Genomic DNA, 23,033 nt, shown 5'->3' with positions numbered 1-23,033 from the left:
CTTTTTGTCTGCTTTCGAAGATGATGATCTGGAGCACTTTGAGATTGACAGCGAAACCGGAGATATCACAACAACAGAGCTCTTCAACCAAGATGCAAAAGCGTACTACACTCTGAAAGTGACCGCCAGGGACAGCGGAGTCATCTCTCAGGAGGACACTGCAGTCATTCATGTACAGGTACGGGCTGTGCTCCAGTTAGGCCACACCTTTAAAAACAGTGACATATTATTTAATTGCAGTATGAACGATCAGCTTTAAGTCAAGAGATTTTACAAAAATACTGCATTAACTGTTTTGGAAGTTTACACTCATTTTTATACAGTACAGTATTTTATTGCTTTATTGTTTGTATCTTTTCATGCTAACTTTAAATTAATAACCGTAAAGAGTAAAGCTGGGTTTGGACAAGTGCTTTCCTCCCATAATCCAAACGGAGGGAAAAAAGGTAATTATAGCAAACTAAAACTTTGTCCTTTTTTTGTGCTTTTCAGATTCATGGATTAGAAGATCCGTACGGCCGCTCCGATCGCCAAATTGTGAGACGCATTTTGGTGCGGGAGGACACGGAGCCTGCGACTGTTATTGGCTCTGCACATGTTTCAGATAAAGGGAGATTTCACTATTCCATCACTGAGGGGGACGGGAGTGTTCACTTTGGGATCGACAGCTCCTTCGGTGACATATACATCAACCAGCCGCTGGATTACGAGGCTGCCATGCAGTACTTCCTCGTGGTTCGTGCTGAGGACGCCAGCCTCATTCCCATCGTGAATGTGTCTGTTCTGATTTGCGTGATAGTGGAGGATGTGAACGACCACACGCCCTGGTTCCCTGATAAACTGGTGATGTTTGGTCTGAGGGAGGACGCTGCAGTCGGATCGTTGGCGTACGCTTTTCATGCCAGAGACGCTGACGGGACCTTTCCAAACAGTGCCCTCCGCTATGAGCTCGCCTTTGACGCTGAAGTCAGCGGGTCATCATCACCCTTCCCCTTTCGGATCGACCCTTACACGGGGAGCCTGACTGTAGCAGCACCTTTAGATCGCGAGAGCACCCCCAGCTTCGCATTCACTGTAACAGCCACAGATCAGGCGAAGGAGAAGAATGAGCGTAAACAGGCTTCGGTGACGGCTCAGCTTTTCCTGCTGGACGTGAACGATAACCGGCCGGTGTTCGTATCGGCAGACACAGCTCAGGTGATGGAGGACGCAGAGGTGGGGAGTCTGCTGCATCATTTTGTGGCCATAGATGGAGATCAAGGTGAAAATGGGATCGTTTCCTTCTCTATTATTTCTGGAAACAAGAAAGGCTTGTTCACACTGGAGGAGAAGACAGGTATTTGTGATTTTTGCACAGCGGAAAAAATTTATTCTAAATAAAATTTTACCTAAAAAAAAAACTCATCAGACTCACCACATGAATATCAGACATATGAACGTCTGCTGATTCACAGTGAATTCAAACATCAAACATTTCACTTTTAAATGTGAAAATTAATTCTTCTTTTATTTCCTTCCTTCTTTTTCAGGCCTCTTGCTTCTCACTGCCCCGTTGGATTATGAGACAGAACGTTTCCACCGTCTGACCGTCCGTGCGCTGGACCAAGGCCTGCCCTCACTCTCCTCCACCCAGACTCTGACAGTGGAGGTCGGGGATGTGAATGACCAGGCGCCTGTGTTTAGTCAAACCATTTACACCGCCACTGTGGCAGAGAACAGAGACCCTGGAGAACCAGTGATCAGGGTCTCTGCCACTGATGCGGATTCAGGTAATAATTCATTTGACTGGCGATACGTCAGAGGTAATACCAACAAATAATGGCTGAAATGGGACATTTATACTGAGGTAGTGTACATTTAATTTTGAGCTCCAACTATTTAAAAATTCCTAATTTTTGATTATATTTCACAGCATTTAAATTTAGTTTGAAATTGCCCTGATATTAAAGTGGAGACGGCAGTTTCCCTGTGAGCTACCTAGATGGCAGCACTAGCACATGTCCATGAAGCCTAAAACCATAAATCCGCTAACCATGAAAAGATGAAGGCATCAAAATAAAGTAGGAGCCAAATTGCAAAACTACAGCTTTTCCTGGCAAGACAAAGTACAACAGTCCATGTTTATTACTTTTTTCTCGTACCATGTGCCGTAATGCAGCTCAGCTTCCTTGTCGAACTTCAGCTCTGCTGTTTTTTCACTCCATTAACAGTTTAATTGAAACCACACCCTGCTGTTTTCCTCATATGCTTTTCGGTTTGTCTGCTCTGCTCATTGCACATCCCACCGAATCTCATTCACCCGACTCTTTAATCATATTCCCAAATCTACACATCGACACTGTTTATTTTAACACATCGCGCACGGGGCCTTCTACATCCCTTTTCGTCTCCTCATTGTTGACAGTAGGATTCTTTTTAAATACTGGAGATGGAGGGCGTGCGGCAGGGGGACCTGTACAGGAGGGGTTTCAATGTGAACTAACATTCTTGGGGGTGAGAATTGTCCAAGAACAGCAAGCAGACAGCTCCTCTGGGAAATCTGAAAGGTCCTCTCTCATCATGATTTCCATAATCCAAGCCATCTGTGCCAATAGGCGCTGTGTGTTCTCATCCATCTCCTCAAATCGCCTCGTCTGGCAGGCCGGCCTGCTCTCCCACCAGTCTTATTTGATTATCATTTGTGCTGCTTTTTTCCCTGCAAACTCTCACCAGAGATGACCATTGTTTTGTGTCTCTGATGATCTATGTATGTAAGTTTCCATGTGCTGGAGTCAATCACAGAAGAGCTGCAATGTGAATGAGTGTGACAGCTAAACTTCTGAGCCTTCTGGATTTCCCTTTGTTAAGCAAGAGTTGAGATTTTGGGAGGGATTTTTTTTTTTTAAAGAGTAACTGTGCTGTCTTTGTGTTCAAAAGAAGAGTTTGATTATTTACAAAGAGGTTTGATGGTAAGATTTGGTCATTGTGCCAGGGTTGCACTTTGGCTGAAACTTAAATGTTTTGATGGAACACTTTTGTTTGTTAGTACCCGGAGTGGGAATTGTTTGTGGTTGTTTATGCACAAGAGACAAAAGTGACACGGTTTACACCAAAAGAGTTATGAAGAAGACATTGACAGAGTTTTGTAGTTTTGACACCTACCAAGCAAACCAAGTTAACAGCAATGTAAATTAAATCAGTGAACCAAACAAAGCTAAGCAGAAGAAGTCTAGTAATCGAGTTATGCTCTTATAAAACATCATACAAGTGTGTGAATAGACCGTAATTTCAAAAACGTGCAAATGCCCCGTGATTCAAATGTTTTACTGCTATCAGCATAAAAGATATCTTAGTAATCATAGCCTTAAATGCTATACGCATTCCTCGCCTTGTTCTATCTTCTGAAACTAACGTGATGTGAAACGTGCATCATTGTGATGGTCATCAAGACCACAGCTTGCACGTAAAGTTGAAGTGAACTCTGCGTTTGCTTCGTATCACAAGAACCATAAAAGCTGCAAGCAGCAGGCTTTCGCTGAGGTTTTAACTGCCTTGTGAAGTTCAGTGGCCACATTGTTCTCTTTTCCTTGAGATAAGCGCTGCCTGAAACAGAAGCAGCAATAAACATGAATGGACTTGAACTAAAGTTGAATGTGTGAGGTAGATAACGATTCAACGACTAGAGGTATCGGTTTTTCTGGAGATCGTGAGCATAAAAATGCACTGTGTTGTTTTTGACATCCATAGTCTCATTAGAGAAGCCACATTTTTTGTCTCACCAGTGTTAAGGCCATTTATATCTACTTGAAACTGGAAATGTTTTTTTCAGTAGAGAAACTAGCGTGTATCGTTTGTCGGGGAGCATATCTGTAATGTAAATCACTGGATTTCTGTAATTATGCAGCATCATCTGATATATGATCAAGTTGATTTTTTTTTTCTATTAACCTTGATTTTCCTTTTTTTTTTTTTTGCTTGAGCATTTGTTTTGAGGTCTGTGACAGCATTTACATTCGCCTCCTGTGTTCATGTCCTCAGAGGAGAACGCTGTGGTGTGGTACAGTCTGCTGCCGGGTCCCGGCTATGAGCTCTTCAGCATCAACCCGTACACCGGCCTGATTACCACCACCTCCTACCTGGACAGAGAGCAGCAGCAGCATTTTACTCTCAGAGGTAGGACACATAAGCAAACATCTGTTAGTCCTGAGCAATAACATTTTAAATAACAGTTTTCAACAATAAAAGCCAGAAGTAAAGCACGTATCTATTAACAAAAATGAGAAAGTTTAATTATAAGTTCAGGGTTAACAAACTCAAGGGAAAATCGGCAGTTGTGCAAAACAATGCAGTAAAAGTCACATGTTTAATGACTTCCAGAATGATAACACTGAAGACATCAGAATTATGCTCAGAAACTAAGTAACTCATCACCAAAATGGATTTTTTTCTGTAATAAATCAGAGCAATCTAATACAACAACAGTGGTAAAAGGAAATCTTGTGTTTGTCAAGTGTCGTGACAAACGCGCCAGTCAGTCGTACAGCATTGGGCAAAAGTCTTGGGAAATAGGTGGAGGAGTTTGTTGAAACGTGTAAAAAAGTTTTCTTCTAATGCTTTAAGTAGTCTTCAGGAATAATTCTCCAGGCTTGTTGAAGGACATCTAGAGCTCTTCCTTGGATGTTGGCTGCCTTTTTTTCGGTTCTCTGTCAAGATGATACCACACTGCTTCAGTAATGTTGAGGTCCGGGCTCTGGGGAGGCCAATCCAAGACTGATGGTGTTTAATGGTGTGTTTTTCTATGCAGGTATGCTTTGACTGCATTGGCAGTCTGTTTGGTATCATTGTCAATCAGATACTTTTCAGATAATATTGCATAGTTGAACAATACCTGACGGTACATTTCTACGTCCATAACTGGTTGGAATGCAGCCGCAGACCATGACTGAGGCTCCACCGTGTTTTACAGATGGCTGTAGACACTCACTGTTGGATCTCTGTTCTGACTTCTTCCCCACATATTAAGATGATTTGAGCCAAAGATTTCAAATTCATTTTCATATCACTCCATAAGACCTGATTTTCATTCTAGTTTTTCTGTAACTTCAACCTTTTCTCCTGTTTCTATTCTTTAAGAATAGCTTCTTGAAAGCCAATAAGACCATTTCTGATGAAGCTTTAGTGAACAGCAGATGGATCAACTGAAGGGACAGATACATCTCTCAGGTGCTTTGTCAGGTCTTTGCTGGATTGTTTTCCGATTTGTTAAGGACATGACTTTTAGATTCTGTTCATCTCCTGCAGATAGTTTCTTACTCTTGCCATTTCTTCTTTTTTCCTCCAGTTTCCTCAGATTTTATAAGAACGTGGTGCACACTAAGTTTTCAGCCAACAGGTCTTTAAGAATCATCTTGTTGGTGCAAAAATACATTACTATTCCTGTCAAATGTGTTATGTTTGGTATTTTTTGTGGATATAACCAACGATGAGATGTGTTTTTGTGGCAGGGCGCTAGAAACAAAGGGAAAATGAAACTGAGAATGAGTGAAAAAGCAGCCAATGTTTAGCAAAAAGACTTTGAAAAACCTCCAGAAAGACCTGGAGAACTATTGCTCAAGACACAAAATATAAAGAAATAAGGGGTGGCTCAAGGCTTTTGCACAGTACTTAAAGTCAGTGCAAATTTCTGTAATTGTTCAATTACAGCCTGTCAGGCAGAAGATACAATCTGCTGATGAGGCAGTCTGTATGGAGGTGATGTTTGTGTTGAGCTGCCCTGTTATTGCATCACTAATGGCTATGATCAAGATGTCCTGAGGAAAACTGGTTTCAAAGACATCCCAGCTAATGTGACAACAGCTGTGTAAACAGAGGAATTTGATTCCTTTCATATCACGACCTTGCTTGCTTAGCCACACACTCACAACGATAATTGGGTGAGAGCCTGCATCTGAAGGGTTATACAAATACTTTCATTCTGTACCTTCTCCTTTGTCACGCTTCACCGGCAAAGCCGTAAAGAATTTAAGGTCGACTTTCTCCGTTAAAGCGACGTTATTCAGCAGATTGATTTATGTTAAGGAAACAGAAGACTGTTAAAGGGCTGAGCTACAGTATAGCTAACCTCTTCTGACTGCACCGCTACACCCTTCTGTCTTTTCGAGAGTTTGCTTTCGCTCTCACATGGGTGCGTGCAGTAATTACATTCAACAGATTCACCAGCGTTTGGTGAAATGTTTTCACATGTTTTACCATAATATTTGTACAGTTGCCAGTATAATTAAAAATAAAGTCCCAGTAATTAAATATAATAACAGGAAGGCCTGAATATTTAGAAGCCACGCCAAAATCTCACACGGCTTATTGGGAAACACTGAAATGAATTGGAAAGAAATAAAAAAATTCTTGTCAGCATGTGTTAAAAGCTGTGTCTCATTATTTTCCGTTGACTGATTTTGGAGTTTTTACTGCTATTTTTTATTCATTTTCAGGCACAACAAATACCTATATTGAACATAAAATACACAAAACAAAAAACAAAAATTGCCTGAAAAAGACTATTAAACATCCAATCTGGCCACACAGTGTCCAGACACACAGCCAATAATTGCCTCATTGCTGTGTTGTAAGAAAGAATCTTGAGTAAAATTGTTACATATAATGTGTACGGCATGGCTTTTTAAAATTATACTCTAGTGTTGAATGAGTTATTAAAATAACAGCGTGTGACATATCTGAGACATTCAGACATTAAGACATCAGGTTTACAATAGCTACACTTTGCTTTTGGTGCTATTTGGATGCTATTTAAAACATGCCAAAGAAAAATAGAAAAAAGGGTCTAAAGAACATGCTAATAGTATTAGGCACTTGTTGTTTAAAACATCAGTACTTATTATAAAGCCTGTGGGTGTCAAGCATTTGAATATTTTAGTAAATAATTAAAAAAGAACTGGTGAGGAAGCCTCTGTGTCCTTCCTTTCTGTTCCTATCTCCAGTCCAGGCTCGTGACAGCAGCGCTCGGCCACTTTCGAGCACGACGACGGTGATGTGCTCTGTGCTGGATGACAACGACAACCCCCCAGAGTTCATGCAGTCATCCTTCCGCATCAGCATCCCGGAAAACCTTCCTCCTGGGGTCATCCACACCGCCCAGGCCTCTGACCCAGATCATGGAGAAAATGGCACCATTCACTACTCCATAGTTGGTGAGAAGATCAGACCTTGTTTTGTATTTCAAGCAACTTGAAAGTTTTACCTGTACTTCATGCCGTCATTCAGTGAATTCAAGGCTACTACTGTAATGATGCCACCTTTGCAACAAGTCCATTATTGGCTCGCATAAAGTGGCAGCTCAGGCAAAGTTGCAGAGCAGGTTAGTTGAGTGCTGATGCAGTCTGAGCAGCTCTTGTAGGTGCGTAACTTGTGGGTATTTTAGAGCATATCATTTATTTAACAGTTAAAGACTTGCACAAACTGTCTGTAGTGAAGGGACAAGCACAGCTTATCTACTAACTTCTTGGTTCAATATTGAGCTGTGTGCATATAATGTTTCTGCTTGGAGAGACCATTAGCAGCATACATTTAGTCTGACCTTCAGATAAATGAAGCAAGCAAAATTCTAAATGGATGAATGTCTGACTGCTTGCTTTCAAGACATCAAAAGTGCATTGTTGAGTCGAGTGGCCAAAGTTAAAGTGGAATTATCCTTTATTTCCTTTCCACTGATGTCATCTCTGATTGTCTGCAGGTGAGGACTACAGAGGTCGGTTCACCATCAACAGTCACACCGGAGCCATTAGCACCACACAGGTCCTTGACCGGGAGGAAATGCAGAATTACACACTCACCATCCAGGCCCGTGACTATGGCCCCACCCCACTCAGCTCCTTCACCCAGCTCCATCTGGTGCTGCTGGACCAGAACGATAACATCCCTTCCTTTACCCGCAAGAACTATCATGCCTCTATCAGCGAGGGCCTCCCCGCAGGAGCTGAAGTCCTGCGTGTAAGTGCGTCGGATCCTGACGAAGGGTCTAACGGGGAAGTGACCTACTCCCTGACAGATGATAACAGCCAAGGGGCCTTTTTAATCGACGCCTTCACGGGAGCGATCCGCACCACCAGGTCTCTGGACCGAGAGAGCAGAGCTCAGTACAGCCTCAGAGCTGTCGCTACCGATGGATGCACTCAGGGACCGCTGAGCTCTTTGGCGTCGGTCACCATACAGGTGGAGGACGTGAACGACAACATGCCGGTCTGTGAGCAGACTCCCTTCAACGCGTGGGTTTCCATGAGGACGCTGGCGAACCAGATAGTTACCACAGTGACAGCAGCAGATGGGGATCAGGGTGAGAATGGGACGATACATTATGCGTTATCAGACGAGGACAATCTGTTTGACATCAACACAGAGACTGGAGAGATTTCGCTGAGAAGACGAGTGAGAGCGGGTTTCTCTGGGAGGAAGCTGCAAGTTGTCGTTTCAGACAGAGGACATCCTGCTCTGACCTCTACCTGCCTGGTTTTTATCCATCTGAAGGGAGAACACGAAGGACTGCAGTTCACAAGCAAAGTCTACAACGCCAGTGTCAAGGAGAACAGCAGAGCTGGTACGTTGTATCTGTTTGTCTTGTTTTCACCGATACCACTGAACAGCTCAGTCATTGTTTTTGTCTTTTTCTTTCTAAAGGCACTTGGATTGCAAAGGTGGAGGCCAACGACCAAAGCAGCAGCAGACAAAGAATAACATACACCATATTTAGCGGCAACGAGAACCAGGTTTTCTCCATTAACCGTCACACTGGTAATTAAAATGTTAATTTCTAAATACAACTTTTTAACCAATAAAACCGTCTAATCCCGCAATTTAGGTTTTCTGTTAGTTTTTTGTATTATCCCTAAATTACCCCTTTTCAAAAAAAAAAAAAATCAGCTTTTCTGGTCCTTCTGCATTTTTTAATACATACGTATTTCAAAACCATGTATGATTTTATCATATTTTCCCCCAAATTCCTTTTTTTGACTCACGTCTACATAAAGTAACCGTGCAGACACACCAAGTCAAATACACAATCTCATACTGATGTTGGACTGAACGTTCACCACAAAAACTTGAACCTAAAAGTACTTCTGTCGACGCCTTTGTTGTCAGATTGAAAGCTGTGTTTTTCTTTCCACTACTTTACCATGACTTTTCTATTATTTGGTGAAAAGAGGCCAAAGAGGAAAAGGCCCTGTTCACAGAAGGGCGTGAAGTAAGATGTCAATTAAGATTATGATTTGTGTTTTTAAAAATAAACCTTATTGGCTTGATATTAACTGAGCTGTACTTCCTTTTGAGTGCAGCTTTTACCTTCATGTTACCGTCTTATGTAGGTGAAATCCGAGTGCAGAAGGATTACTCTCTGGACTTTGAGGTGAACCCCCACATCCAGCTGGTGGTGCTGGCTGACAGTGGGCTGCAGACAGCTCACTGCAGGGTCTCCATCACTCTGGTGGACATCAATGACAACGCACCCCAGTTTGAACACAGCAGCTACAGGACAGCTGTCTGGGAGGGCCAAGTGCACAATACCTACATTATGCAGGTAAACTTTCGGTAATAACGCCCTCATTGATGTGAGATGCATGCAGTGATCCCTCTAATACTGACCGCTTCTCATATTTTGAACAGGTGTTTGCCTCCGATGCTGACAGCGGCATGAACGGCCAGATTGAATACTCCATTCTCTCTGGTAACCTTAATGGAGCTTTCATTTTGGACTCTGTACGAGGAATCCTTGCGACCAATGTTTTACTGGACCGCGAGATCACTCCATCATACAAGTATGCTCAAACTGCTCAATAAAAAATATTAAGTAAAACTTTATTGCACACATAAAATTGATTCTACTTCCAAAATGGAATCAGCTACAGTTGCATGTTTCTTCTACTTCACTTCTTCGTAAATGTTAAAGCATTTTAACTGGCGTAGTACAGCAATTATTTTGGTGGCATTTTACAATCTTCCTACAGTCCTGGTGAAAAGAAGATACACCTTCTTTCATTTCTAAGCTTTTACGTATCAGGATATAATAAAAATGATCTGGTTCTTAGCAGGTCTTAAGCTCGGATAAATACAATATCAGATAAATCACAAAACGGGGCATATTGCACCCACTCTGCCTCCTGAGCTGCAAAACTTCTGGAACAATGTCTGCTGGACAGATAAGATCAAATGTCTTGTTAGGTGAAAACCACACACAGCATATTAGCAATAGTCAAGTGTGTGGTGATTTGGGACCTGGGCACCTCGTATACCAAGTCATCTAGACTCAAATATGAGGCCATGTGCCTGACAGGTGAAGTCTGAAATTGGGTCATGTAACAGGAAATAGATCCCAAGCACAGCAGCAAATCTACAAAACAAAAGGGAAAAGAATGAAGGCGTTGCAGTGACTCAGTGAAAGTCCAGACCTCATACTGATAGAAATGCTGTGGCAGGACCTTAAGAGAGCTGTGCACAAACAAAGTGCCTCAAACCTCAATAAGCTGAAAAAACATTGCAGAATGAGCCAAATTTCCTCCACTACCATGTGAGAGGCTGATAAAGTCATACAAAAACGATTAGTTCAGGTTGTTGCTGCCAAAGTTGGTGCTACAAGCTACTGAATGATGGAGTGTGCTGAGGTTTTTCACACACTGTTTGGCTTAGTTTTGATAAATAACTAATGATATGGTGTAATGTGTTGTTGCTCATCTGAGGTTGTATTTATCTGATCTTAAGACCTGCTAAGGACCAGATTATTTTTATTTTATTTTTATTTGTAAAATGTTAGAACTGAAAGAGGGCGTACTTTTTTCTACCATGACTACAGGTGAAGATTTTCAGGATTCAAGGTAGCAGCAGTTTGGGGGTTTTTTGGGTTTTTTTTTTACAAAGTACTGATTTGTCTCTTTTACAAGAAGGGGCCAAGACAACGTAATAAATCTGAATTAAGCCACCCATGGAGCCTGTAGTTACAACTGACAGTAAGCCTAACCCTCTTCACTGCACTGGTCTTCCATTTCTTTGAAAGGCAGAAAGGAATAAGATAAGATAACCTTTATTAGTCCCACACGTGGGAAATTTGTTTTGTCACAGCAGGAAGTGGACAGTGCAAAAGTTATGAGGCAAAAATTAGAATACAATAAGAATAAATACAGTACACAACTGTACAGAATAGAATAAAATAAAATACTATATACAGTAGAATAAAATAAATATACAATAAGATAAAAATAGAATACAAATACTATATACAACTGAGTAAAAATACAACGATGACAGAAAGGATTATTGCACTTAGTATTATTGCATATGTATGGATGTGTGTGCTTGATCAGTTAAAGTCTTTATTATGGAGTCTGACAGCAGTGGGGAGGAAAGACCTGCGAAATCTCTCCGTCCCACACCGTGGGTGCCGCAGTCTCCCACTGAAGGAGCTGCTCAGTGCTGTCACAGTCTGCTGCATGGGGTGGGAGATGTTGTCCATCAGGGATGACAGCTTAGCCGCCGTTCTCCTGTCACTCACCACCTCCACTGGGTCCAGAGGGCATCCTAGAACAGAGCTGGCCCTTCGGATCACCCTGTTCAGTCTCTTCCTGTCCCCAGCAGAGATGCTGCCGCCCCAGCAGACCACACCATAAAAGATAGCAGAAGCCACCACAGAGTCATAGAATTTCTTCAGGAGTGGGCCCTCCACTCCAAACGACCTGAGTCTCCGCAGCAGGTACAGCCTGCTCTGCCCTTTCCTGTAGAGGGCGTCTGAGTTATGAGTCCAGTCCAGTCTATTGTTCAGATGAACACCAAGGTACCTGTAGCTGTCCACAGCCTCAATGTCCATACCTTGGATGGAATAAGACTTGACTAACTTTTCCTCCTCCACATTACAATAAAACAGGATTATATCTTTGTGATTGTGGGTGTAACCAAGAAACTCTGTTTTACTCTGAGTCAACAGGCCCGCTCAGCTGAAAAATGGATTTGAGAATTTGACTAAAGCTCAGTTGTATTATTTGCTAATTTCCTACCTTTCTATATTACAGGCTGGTTCTACAGGCAGCAGACAGGGGGAATCCTCCACTGAGCAGCACCGCCACCGTTAGGGTCCAAGTGGTAGATGTCAACGACAACAGCCCTGCCATTCCCCCCATGGATCCTGTACTTATAACTGAGAGTAAGCCTAACTCCTGTCAATGCACTGCTCTTCCATTTCTTTGAATGGCAGAATCTCTTCAGTACATCAATACTTACAGTTTTTGTAGGACAAGATTTAAATCCAAGTTCATTGTAGTTTAAACTACAATCTGCTATTCTCTGCCTAGATCTGCCAGCAGGATACATGGTGACCCAAGTGACTGCAAATGACGTTGACCTGAGCTCGACTATCACCTACAGCTTCTCAGACAACAGCAGCACCAATATTCCCTTTGCTATCGACCGGTATACTGGCGTCATTACCCTGACTCGAGCCCTGGACTATGAGGAGCAGACAGAGTACACTCTGACGGTCTGGGCATCTGACTCAATTCACCAGACCAATGGAGAGGTTAAAGTTCAAGTGCTCGATGTCAATGACAACGCTCCAGCGTTCACCCAGGACTCCTACCAGGTGCAGATACACGATTTTTCAGTCAGATGGTTGAAAGCATTCATAATCTTAATTATGTGGTACTCAAAATATTCCCCCATATATATAGATATATAGATATAAAATAAATATTCCCCCCTCTAGCAGAGGCCTGCGCTCTTCTGGACAGCACCTTATATACCATATACCAGCACCACATATATAATAACTCATCAAAGTTTGGATTGGATCATTTTCCTAAAAGCCCGTGGCCTAATTGAATGAAAGTTAGAAAAGGAGGTGGAATATGTAAAGAGTAAAAACTTTCAGTAGATTCAGAAAACTTTCTGCAGATGTGATTTGCTCTTTGTTTTTCTCTTGGAGGTGGAGTTATCAGAGCTGGTCTCAGCAGACACGTTTGTCGTGTCCGTGTCAGCTACCGACAGAGATTCTGAACTCAATGGCAAGATCAACTACAGACTGCTTTCATCTCCCCTGCAAGGCTTTTACATCCAGCCAGAGGATGGTAAGGAACGGTGCAACTCATGAAAAGGGAAAGTGCTCCCATACATGATGTATGAACACTGACAGCAAACGATTACTCTATACTCTTTGCGCACATGTATATGGCACATGCAGTATCTAAGTATACCAGAGTTACTATACTCTATACTCATACTCTACTGATATCAAATGTTATGACTGTCTAGTGGTATGATTTCTATATTTAGGAGTTGCTCTCTACATTGAAGGTATCTTTACTTGCACAGTTAAAGTCATGCATGCCTTAACCAACGGCACACTGAAAACCTGACTGGGAGCAGCTCAGGATACAGCAGGAAATGATACTTGGACTTTTTCTTCTGCCAGTAGCATTTTAGCAATGTGGAAATATATTTTTGAAGTCTTGTGCTAGTGAGGTTCTTGGACAAGAGCGAAAAAAAGCCGATTAGAAGTCAGCAAGATAGAGTGCTTTGGATGAGCCGTGCCTGTGTTATTATCTCCCTTTTAAGAATCCCTAAACCCAAGAAAGAAGATAAATCCTACATAGCTGAAACCAAACCAGCTCCCCTCAGTTCTGGCCAGTTCTCTTTCACTTAAGAGTAATTTATGGGCTTTTACCAGGTTTGAACCCCAAATTTAATATCAGAGAAATGCATTTGCCCTGTTTTGTGGTGAGATGCACTAATGGAAATTTGCAGCAATGTTGCCGAGTATGGTGTTTTCTGTGGTACGGTGTGTCTCTGTTAGAGTAGAGCCTCAGAGTGAATGCAATCGTCCTGTAGAAAACCTTAAGTGGCACTGAAGTGGAATAATAAATTAGATGAACAGACACTTTGTTGCATTTCACCAAGAAAATTGCCCTTCCAGTCAGCACATGGAAATAATGTTGCAATGCTGTGTCTAATGACCACGGTAGTTTTGATTTAACCCTTAATAAATTGATAGATTGTTACAATACACTGATCTTAAGAGGAGCAAATCCTTCAACTGTATATTTCTTAAACTGAAGGCCAGGTCTTTGAATTCAGTGAAGAATATTTTGGTCTAAATGACCATATAACCATGTATTTATTTGCTTCCTGATATGAGCTTCTTTTCATATCAGGATTGTCCACCTTTCTTAGTCTCCGAGTGCTTCTTGAAATATCCAGTGTGCATTGGGATCATTATTCTGCTGCATTGAGTCTGTTAATCCATCTTCACAAAGAAAAATGAAGCATCTGGTGTTGTGCTGCTCCTCCTGGGTCAGATGAAGTCCATTCAGGGAAAGTGACCAACTCCAAAATAACCAAAAAAAACCCTTGAAAGTTCCCACCAGCATGTTGCACTGTGGATTTTTCTTCCATGGCAGAGTCATTATCTCTAGTCTTTGTTTTCTTGTATACACATTTCGGTTGCTACCATAAGCTGAGAGAAGAACAGTTTGTTTAGAAATCACTATGGGTGCTTTACAGATTACACTTGATTTAGTCATTTCTATATCTGTGATGAAGTTTTCTGTCCGTCGGGCTTGATGTAGTGATCTTCTGATTACTTTTCGTCTAACAAATCTTGCTTTACAAAAATATTCTATTGTTCTCCCTACCGAGAGGAGGAGGGGTAGATACCAAAAACAGCTCCAACTCATGGTCACACTAAAGTCAGTAAAACTTTATTTTACCCACATTTTTTTATAGATCGTCTTCAAATTCCACAACCTCATATTAGACCTCGGGTGGCATGACTGCCTTGGTTGGCTAAACATTTGACCTTTGTTGTTAGCGCCAAAGATCAAAGTTGACCTTGGAAAAATAATTTCAAGTAACCATTTTGAGTAATATATCGTATGAAAGGGCATGGAGGGAGCTGTACAACTTACTCTTTAGGTTTTCAATGTAACGCCTTATGATGTCACAAAGACACCGTAACAGGCTGATGTCGTCATATTGTAATGAAAGCAGGCTGACGTCAGCATGTTGTAATAAAAACATCTAAGTTTTAGTTTAGCCCCTGGCCTTCGGTGGAGTTGTGCTCTCAGTGTTCTTGTTTTACTATGTTCTGTTTTAAGGGTTGTCAAAATATCTGATTATTACCAGATTTGTTGGTCATGTTTTTACATGTGGTTTCAGACATTCGGATCCACAACATTTTGAATCATGTTACTGACTACCTGAAGTTTTATCTTTGTTCCCGTGCTTGCCAGTATATATATTAAAACTTATTATTAGATGCAGCAATGTATTTCTGTCATAGATGGTCATAGCTGGGAAGACTGCAGGCCAAACCAAAACCAAAGTACTAAACTATGGGCTAAACTTCCAAAGAGTTAAAGAGTTTTGCAATATTTGGCATGTATTGTAAAAAAAAAAAAAAAAATTATTTCCCCTTGTTGAAAAACAAAGATGTGAATAAAGCCTTTATATTAATTTAGCCTTTATTTTAAGCCTATGATTATATGCTAATAGTCCTGTTTGTGACTGTTACTGCCTTTAGTAACAGTCATGAATGTTAGAACCATTATCAATACAACAATATCAACTGGTCCTTTAAAGCAACTCATTAACTGATGGGAATATATTCTATTTTGCAGGGTCTATTTTTACTAACAAGCCCTTAAAGGCCATCACAAACAGCAACCTGATCCATCTTCTGGTTGAAGCAAGAGATGGAGGAGATCCTATGCACTCCACCGTTACCTCCATAGACGTGCTGATTTTGGACACCAACGACCACGAACCTTCGTTTTACCAGGACATATACACACTCACCGTCCCGGAGGACACGCCTATAGACACTACCCTGCTGACTCTTTCTGCAGAGGACCAAGACTGGAGCCCTGAAAATACCTATTTGGACTATACCATCACCGGAGGAAATGAGGAGAAAAGATTCTGTCTGGAAGTAAAAATGGTTCAGATTGAGAATCAGATTAAAAATGTTGGAAAGCTTGTTCTTTGCAACGCTTTAGACCGTGAAACTACTGAGAGCTATGCATTAACAGTGAGCGTTTCTGATCGAGGAATGCCTCCACTGAACAGCTCTACCGTCGTCATGGTGACTGTAACAGACTGCAATGACAATGTCCCTGTGTTTTCCAGCACAGAGTACCATGCACAAGTAAGTGAAAACAGCCAGTTAGGTACCAAACTGGTCCAGGTCAGTGCCCACGATCCCGACCTCGGAACCAATGGCCTGGTGCGGTATGATATAATTTCTGGGAACAGTAAAGGTCACCTTAAGCTTGATCCTCAGTCTGGCCTCTTAGTAGTCAACAACTCTCTCGACTATGAAAAAGACTCGAAATACATCCTCACCATCAGAGCATCGGATGGTGGCAAATCATCTGAAAACCATAAAGTGGCATTTACGATTGTCTTCATCGCGGTGTTGGATGAGAATGACAATACCCCATATTTCATGTTTCCTACAGTTAACTGTTCTGTGCTGGAGAACCTCCCTGCATTTACCCATGTATGTTCTGTTCACGCTGTTGACAATGACTTAGGCCCTTATGGGCAGCTCACCTACTCTGTTATGTCCTCCTGCTTCATGAACTATGGCAGCGGTAACCCAGAGAGGAAGGAGGCCTTTGCCATCGATCCCCTGACAGGCGACATTCACACCAGACAAACCTTTGACTACGAACGAGAAAGCGAGTACTGTTTTATAGTGGAAGCCAGAGATAAAGGTGACAAAGCTGCTACAGTGAGAGTCCAAGTAAATATCAAGGGAGTGGATGAATTTAGTCCGGTCTTTACCCAGAAGCAGTATCACTTTCTGTTGCCAGAAAACATCAAGCCTGGTGATACGGTCGGTTACGTGATGGCAATGGACCATGATGGAGGTGTGGACGGGGTGGTGGAGTACTCACTTGTGAATTCATCACCTTTTTTCTCCATTAACAGAACAATTGGGGCTATCTTTGTTTCTGGTCCTGTGTATCATAGGGCAGGCAGCCAGGACATGGTAGAACTGGTTGTTTCTGCAGCTAGTCCTAGATTAGGCTCCAGGACTACAACCTGCCTGGTTTTTGTCAATATCTCTAGTTCAGCTGAAGCACTAACTGGAGTCCCCCTGGATACTCATATGCTCAGTTTGACTGTTTCATTAATCATGTTTCTCTTTCTGCTTATCCTTTTTGTGAGCTTGGTTCTCAGATGTAAGCTCAAAGATGCAGCCATCAGAAAGGCTGCTGCCATTGCTACGCACTTGAGCCATGGCACAAGCTCGCTCACGAGACATAATAACCAAACACAAAGTTCCATGTCTTTGCATGACATTACACGCCCAAGCATCATGGTGACTAAAATGGACATCTCAAAGCCATATAATCCATCAGACTCGAGCGGGCGAGGTTCAGCGGAAGGCGAGACAGCCGAGGACCAGGAGATCAAGTGGATCAACGAATACCCCTGCCGTAAAAGAAACGAATCTGCCCAGAAGTCCACAGAGATCCCAGACTCTGCCTTACTAGGAGATAATATCTCTTGCAGTTCCATCGATGTAGGACCAGAGCACATCTTATCAGTCAATAAATGTTTAGTCTCAGGGATAGCCAGCACAGAAAGTCTCTACCACTTCAAAGAGGAAGGAGGCGGCGAGGGACTACTTCCTGGAATACTCAGGATGAGAGATTTAAAGGAGAACATGGGGATAAAAGGGTTCGCCCCCCTTTCTGAAGCCCAGGCTTCTGCAGATTCTCTCTCCTCGCTGGTGTTTCTAGACGAGGAGTTGCAAGGTAGCTACTGCTGGGACTACCTTTTGGACTGGGAACCCCGTTTCCAGACTCTAGCCTCCGTATTTACTGATATTGGGATGCTCCCTGATGAGGAACTTGAAGGTGGCCGTGAGGACTTAGCAGCAGAATCGAGTTGTCTCATGTACCCACCACCTCTTATAACAGGGGTAGCACAGCAGGGCATAAGGACCGTTCCTCCACGAAAGCCAGGGCGTGTGCCAAGCATCGTCAGACGACCCTCTTACCGGAAATATGCTTATTCCCCCTTAGCCAGGAACACTGGACTTACCCCTTCAGCTATGACACCTAATTTCTCCCCATCACTGTCTTCGCTCACTATAAGGACCCCCAGTGCCTCACCAGTTGTCTCAGACACTGGAGTTGGGGGGATCAGACTTGAATCAGGACCCCTCACTGCTAGCCTTTTAGAGGCAGAAATACAGGTATAGCCAAAGATTTTAAGTGACATCACTTTCATTTACGATTCACCTTTTGAAGATTTTTTTGGGAGACACTGCACAGTTTGGTTGTGATTTTGCTGATATTCAGATATATTCCTGGTATCATTTCCATAATAGTCTCATTGTCCACTTGTAGGGTTTTAAGGGGTGATACAGTAATACAACACAATAATATCCTATTGAAGTTATTGTAGTGGTTTGCATTCCGGGCGAAATCGTAACTCACTTCAGTAAAAATACTAAATTAATATCTGGAAAACCCGGACTGAAACCTGTCTTGCATTATATCCTTGTTATGTACATGTCTGAAAAAGAGCAGATGTTCTAGTCAGCAATTAATTACCGAATGTTTTATTGTAAACATGTATATGAGCAGAAAATGAAACACTTTGTTATTGCAGTTGGTTGCAGCTTCTAAATGGAAACTTTTTCATGGTTGATTTAACTTTAATAACCAAAGAAAGGCAATATTTTTCTGCGGTTAGCTATGTTAGCTGCTTCCTGGAATAATAAAAAATGGTATTTTGAATCCAGGCCTTTTTGCCTCCCCTTTTCATATAATCTCTCAATAAATCCCAGTGAGAAACAGAATACATTTTATTCCTTCAATTTAATACTTTAATACTTTTGAAGCTAAAAGAAAGACTGGGTTAGTGCAGCTATCTCTCAAAACCAAAATGCAGTTCAGGAATTCCTCACTGGTACGAAGTTTATACAGATTGTACTGTTTCTGCTGTCTCTATTCCTGAACCAGCTCCAGATTTTTGTCATTTTCTCATGATATATATTCATGATTGTTTCTGTGTGCTGTCTGTAAACTTTGGCCACCCTGTTAATAAACAGAACTTTAGGTATAATTTTCAGAGAAATGTATAATCTAATCTAAAACATTTGTAAGTAAATAATTTGTAATAAAAAAGTTTCTCTTGGGCTTTTTTGTGCTACCGAGTTTCTTTAGGATAATTTGATTTGCATGTGTACGTATTTCCTCATTTCCAGTGATAAAAATGTTTTTTCGTCACTGTAACTGAGAATTAGTGACATGAACCAGTAATAAAGACAGGATTCTTGTGGTGGGGCAATAATAAAACAGCTCTTTAAAGGCATTTTTGCAACAAATACATTAAACTTTTATGATGTGTTTTCCCAGGATATTGCATTTTACGCTTCAGACGGTTTTCTTTTCATGAATCTGGTCTTTCACATGGTCAGCTTCAATATTTTGCATCTGAACAGCAACAAGAGGTTAAATTCTTTGATAATACTTTACATAAGAAAAATGGGATAAAGCTTTTCAAACTATGTGAACACTTGTGGTGGTGTGCAGCGCTATCACAGATTCTGTTCTTATTCTTCACTTTTAGGATCCTGATGTAAACATTTACATCCTGTGTAAATGCTTTTTATAGACCAACACTATAATATGTGTACACTCTCGAACCACTTTGTTAGGTACACCTGTTAAAGTGTTTTTTAATGCAAATATGTGTCTATCAGCCAATCAAAGGGCAGCAAATCAGTCCATTTAGGCACATAGACATGGTCAAGATGACCTGCTGAGTTCAAACTGAGCATCAGAATGATGATTGAAGTTACTTTGCCAGTCCTTTAGTATTTCAATTGTCCACACAACCATTTCCAGGGTTTACAAATATACAGCAGCAGCAAATCTTTGCCTGGTAATTAAACATCAAAACATCAGAGTCTGGCTTTTCTAATGTGAACATTAATTCAGGTTATGAAACAAACTGATTAAAATAGAGGAAAGCCAATATCATCACTAGTATATTTCAACCTAGTACTTACTGATGGATTATAATCCTAATAATGAGTTATTGTTGTTATGTTTCCCCCTTTTATTTCAAGTTTTCGAGACCTCACATCTCTCCTGTCTTGTTTAAATGATCTGAAAGTGGTTCAACATGGCTCCACGTGGTCTGCTGTTAATCCAAGTGTGCTGCCTTTGGGCAACATATGAGCCGAGGAAGCAGAAGAGCTAAAGTCTTTATCAGATAGTTTCACAGAAGATAATAAACAGTCGAGCCTTGAACTATACTGGCCAAGTGTGCCCTGCATGTAGCCACTGAGAGATGTTTAAGTATTTATTGACTTAGCCAGCTTCTCTACTGCACATCGCAGGGCTTTGACAAGCTTTCCACTCTTCTGTATTTGTGATTTCAGTGGGTCTCTGGCCTCAGGACCACAGTGATGAAAGATATCTCTAACTATATCAGGTGATCTGGCAAAGCAAGCTTGTGTGTCTCAGCACATAGCTCAGCAGTCCCTGCACCAATGTTAAGAGTTATTCGGTGGATCTTTATAAAACGCTGCCCATCACTCAGGCAGTCAGGTATGAGTACGTTTACAAAGAAGGGTCAAGAAGTCTCAACCACACTAAAATGTTTCAGTACTTACACGAAAGAAAGAGAGGTTTGTGAATAATGTTGAACACATGCTTGAGAAATGTTAACGTCATATTAGGCTGGCTTAAATCATCAGCATGACCAGATTGTTCAGATTGTTTATCCACCGTGTGCTAAAATATTACATAAATGTTTATGTGGACACAGGGGGACCACATCCCAACAAAGTAAATGTGAGGCACATAGACTATGACTGTGTGCTACAATGCGGGGTGTCCTGCTGAAAAGGTGGTCTAAAAAATCAGAAATATCTCACAAACTGCAGGCTAGAAGTTTGGCGTCCAGCATGTGAAAGACAAATCTACTTGGTTTAACTCGCTCGCTAAAGCATTCCAATAAGCATACGCCAAAGTCTATTTTTATCATGTTATCTGCTATTATTGTTATCTAGCGTCTGTGCGGTCTGGTAACACTCTTTGAGTTTCAGCGGGCTTACGTCACTACGACTCTTTTTGAGCATCACATTTTTTGTGATACTTGGGTAAACTGGTCCTTATGCAGCACGTTTCTATTTTATCTGCGCACTTAAGGCACTTTACACAACTCGCCTCATTCACACATTCATACAAGCATTTTTTTTCTATGTAAGTGCTTTCTATCTAACGATGGATTTGTTAGGAGAGAGCAACTTGGGGTTAGTATCTTTCCCAAGGATTTTTGGCATGTCCCGCTCTATCCCCTGAGCTACAGCCACCCTGTGTCACTTCATGTCATATTTACCATAGTCATGGTAAGCAGCAAAAGACAGTGATAAATAGTGCTGCTATTTTCACAGCCATTAGTTATGACAGCGAGAATTTAGAAAGTATAGAAAACGGGACATCGTCTTACTGAACTGGAAGCCTGAAAGTCAGATTCTGACGCAATGATAGTCTCATTCTGTTTAACTTCAAAGGCCAGACTGACTGTGCAATAACCTATTGTTTTATGTTTGAGAGGAGACTTTGTTATACCATAACCCATAGAAGCTGTAGTAGCAGTTTGTCAGGCAAGTAAGTCAGCTTTTGACATGTTAATTGAAGACTTGCTATAGGCTGATTTAAGAGCCATATGTTTTACAACCATTAGATTCTTCTTGACTTCTTCCTGCTGTGCGTCATTAAGCGCAGTACTCGATCTATTTGAAAATTCCAAAGATTCGGCCATCGAGAGGTCTGGAAACGAAGGCAGTCTGTTTTAAACAAAGAAAAGCCACAGCTGCCTCTAAAACCTCCTCCTCTCTTCTACTCCACAACCACTTCAGACACTTCTCTTATGTACACATCTGAGCTCACTCCTTCGCAACAAACATTTAGCACATCTTGAAGCATAGTCACTGAGAGCAGCACTAAACAGTTTCGCCTTCAAAGAGCCGATCGTCTTGTCCCGTCACACCGTTTGACACGTTTTGAACGGTGGATGTTTGGGTCTTGGGATCCAGGAGCATTGCTCCCTGAACAAAGGTGGTAATTCTGCAAACTTTACCTTCTTACAAGTCAGACGTATGCATTCAGCTCAATGAGTGACTCTTTCATTTTTACTGTAACGTGCAGATGGTTGAAGTGTAAATTAAAAGCCTATCGCCTCATGTAAAAACAACATATATATATATTGCCAACAGCTACAGAAACAGACATGTTTCCTGGTGTGCACAAAGAGAAAAGTCTGTTTATTGTGTATTTTGGGTGAGACTGAAGGCAAAGCACAGTACATTTTATTGCTCATTACAAGATGATTTAAGGGTGGCATAAAATGTTCCTAATTCTGATGCGCTCCTCTGGATACGTGATTATGAGAAACTTGAGCTGTGTTTTGGGTAGGAAACTTTTTGTGCGGTTAATTTTATTTGAGCTCAGGACCTGAGACAAAGCTCTTTGTTTTTTATTATATAGAGGGTTTTTTTGTCGTTTATATATTTTGACAAATGCATCACCACAACTACCAACGCAAGGCAACTTATATAAGACTATGAGCTTATACTGGATCCTCTATTGTCGGATCAGGTCGAGCTAATACTATTCCTCCTGAACCAGGTTTTCCTACCAAAAAGGAAGAAAAGAAGAAAAACGCTCGTTCGGCCTGATCAACTGGAAGAAGAGGCACTGACAAATAAAACCCAGCTGTGTTCTCCTCCTGGATTGGATTTCATATTTATCTCTCTTTGCATTCTGTTGAGATATATGCTGGCCTCTAAACAAGTTTTGCATTGTGGTTTCTGGCTCATATCACAGGGGGCTTGAGGCCCTATGATGCACTGAAAGAATTTAGGTTACTTCAACTTGGCTGAGAAACTGTTTCACGTCGAGGAGCAATCAGGAATACAGCTGAGGTTATAATTAAACTGTTTACATACTCATCATTAAAGGTGTTGATGACTGTTA

At 41.5% G+C, this 23,033-nt stretch overlaps 2 protein-coding genes across 2 annotated transcripts in view; one reads left to right on the top strand and one right to left on the bottom strand.

Moving 5' to 3' along the window:
• dchs2 (dachsous cadherin-related 2) overlaps positions 1-19,167 on the top strand; it is a 29,575-nt gene extending 10,408 nt beyond the window's left edge. Inside the window, exons 8-20 of the mRNA XM_086295262.1 lie at positions 21-178; positions 493-1,336; positions 1,530-1,769; positions 4,018-4,152; positions 6,975-7,184; positions 7,727-8,587; positions 8,668-8,781; positions 9,354-9,565; positions 9,652-9,803; positions 12,045-12,175; positions 12,324-12,610; positions 12,953-13,094; positions 15,642-19,167. Of these exons, the coding sequence (XP_086151388.1) occupies positions 21-178; positions 493-1,336; positions 1,530-1,769; positions 4,018-4,152; positions 6,975-7,184; positions 7,727-8,587; positions 8,668-8,781; positions 9,354-9,565; positions 9,652-9,803; positions 12,045-12,175; positions 12,324-12,610; positions 12,953-13,094; positions 15,642-18,238 (6,083 nt within the window). The 3' untranslated portion in view covers positions 18,239-19,167. The remainder of the gene's footprint in view (positions 1-20; positions 179-492; positions 1,337-1,529; positions 1,770-4,017; positions 4,153-6,974; positions 7,185-7,726; positions 8,588-8,667; positions 8,782-9,353; positions 9,566-9,651; positions 9,804-12,044; positions 12,176-12,323; positions 12,611-12,952; positions 13,095-15,641) is intronic.
• LOC147327572 (uncharacterized) overlaps positions 1-23,033 on the bottom strand; it is a 41,501-nt gene that overhangs the window by 14,306 nt on the left and 4,162 nt on the right. The window lies entirely within an intron of this gene.

The sequence above is a fragment of the Aulonocara sp. 'chitande type north' Nkhata Bay genome, linkage group LG6 (assembly GCF_057382095.1).
Source record: "Aulonocara sp. 'chitande type north' Nkhata Bay isolate Kocher_YH1m ecotype deep benthic linkage group LG6, A_spYH_male_GT1.1, whole genome shotgun sequence".
NCBI classification, from domain to species: domain Eukaryota; kingdom Metazoa; phylum Chordata; class Actinopteri; order Cichliformes; family Cichlidae; genus Aulonocara; species Aulonocara sp. 'chitande type north' Nkhata Bay.
The sequence above is the reverse complement of the archived record's forward strand: the minus strand, read 5'-3'. Positions and strand labels throughout refer to the sequence as shown.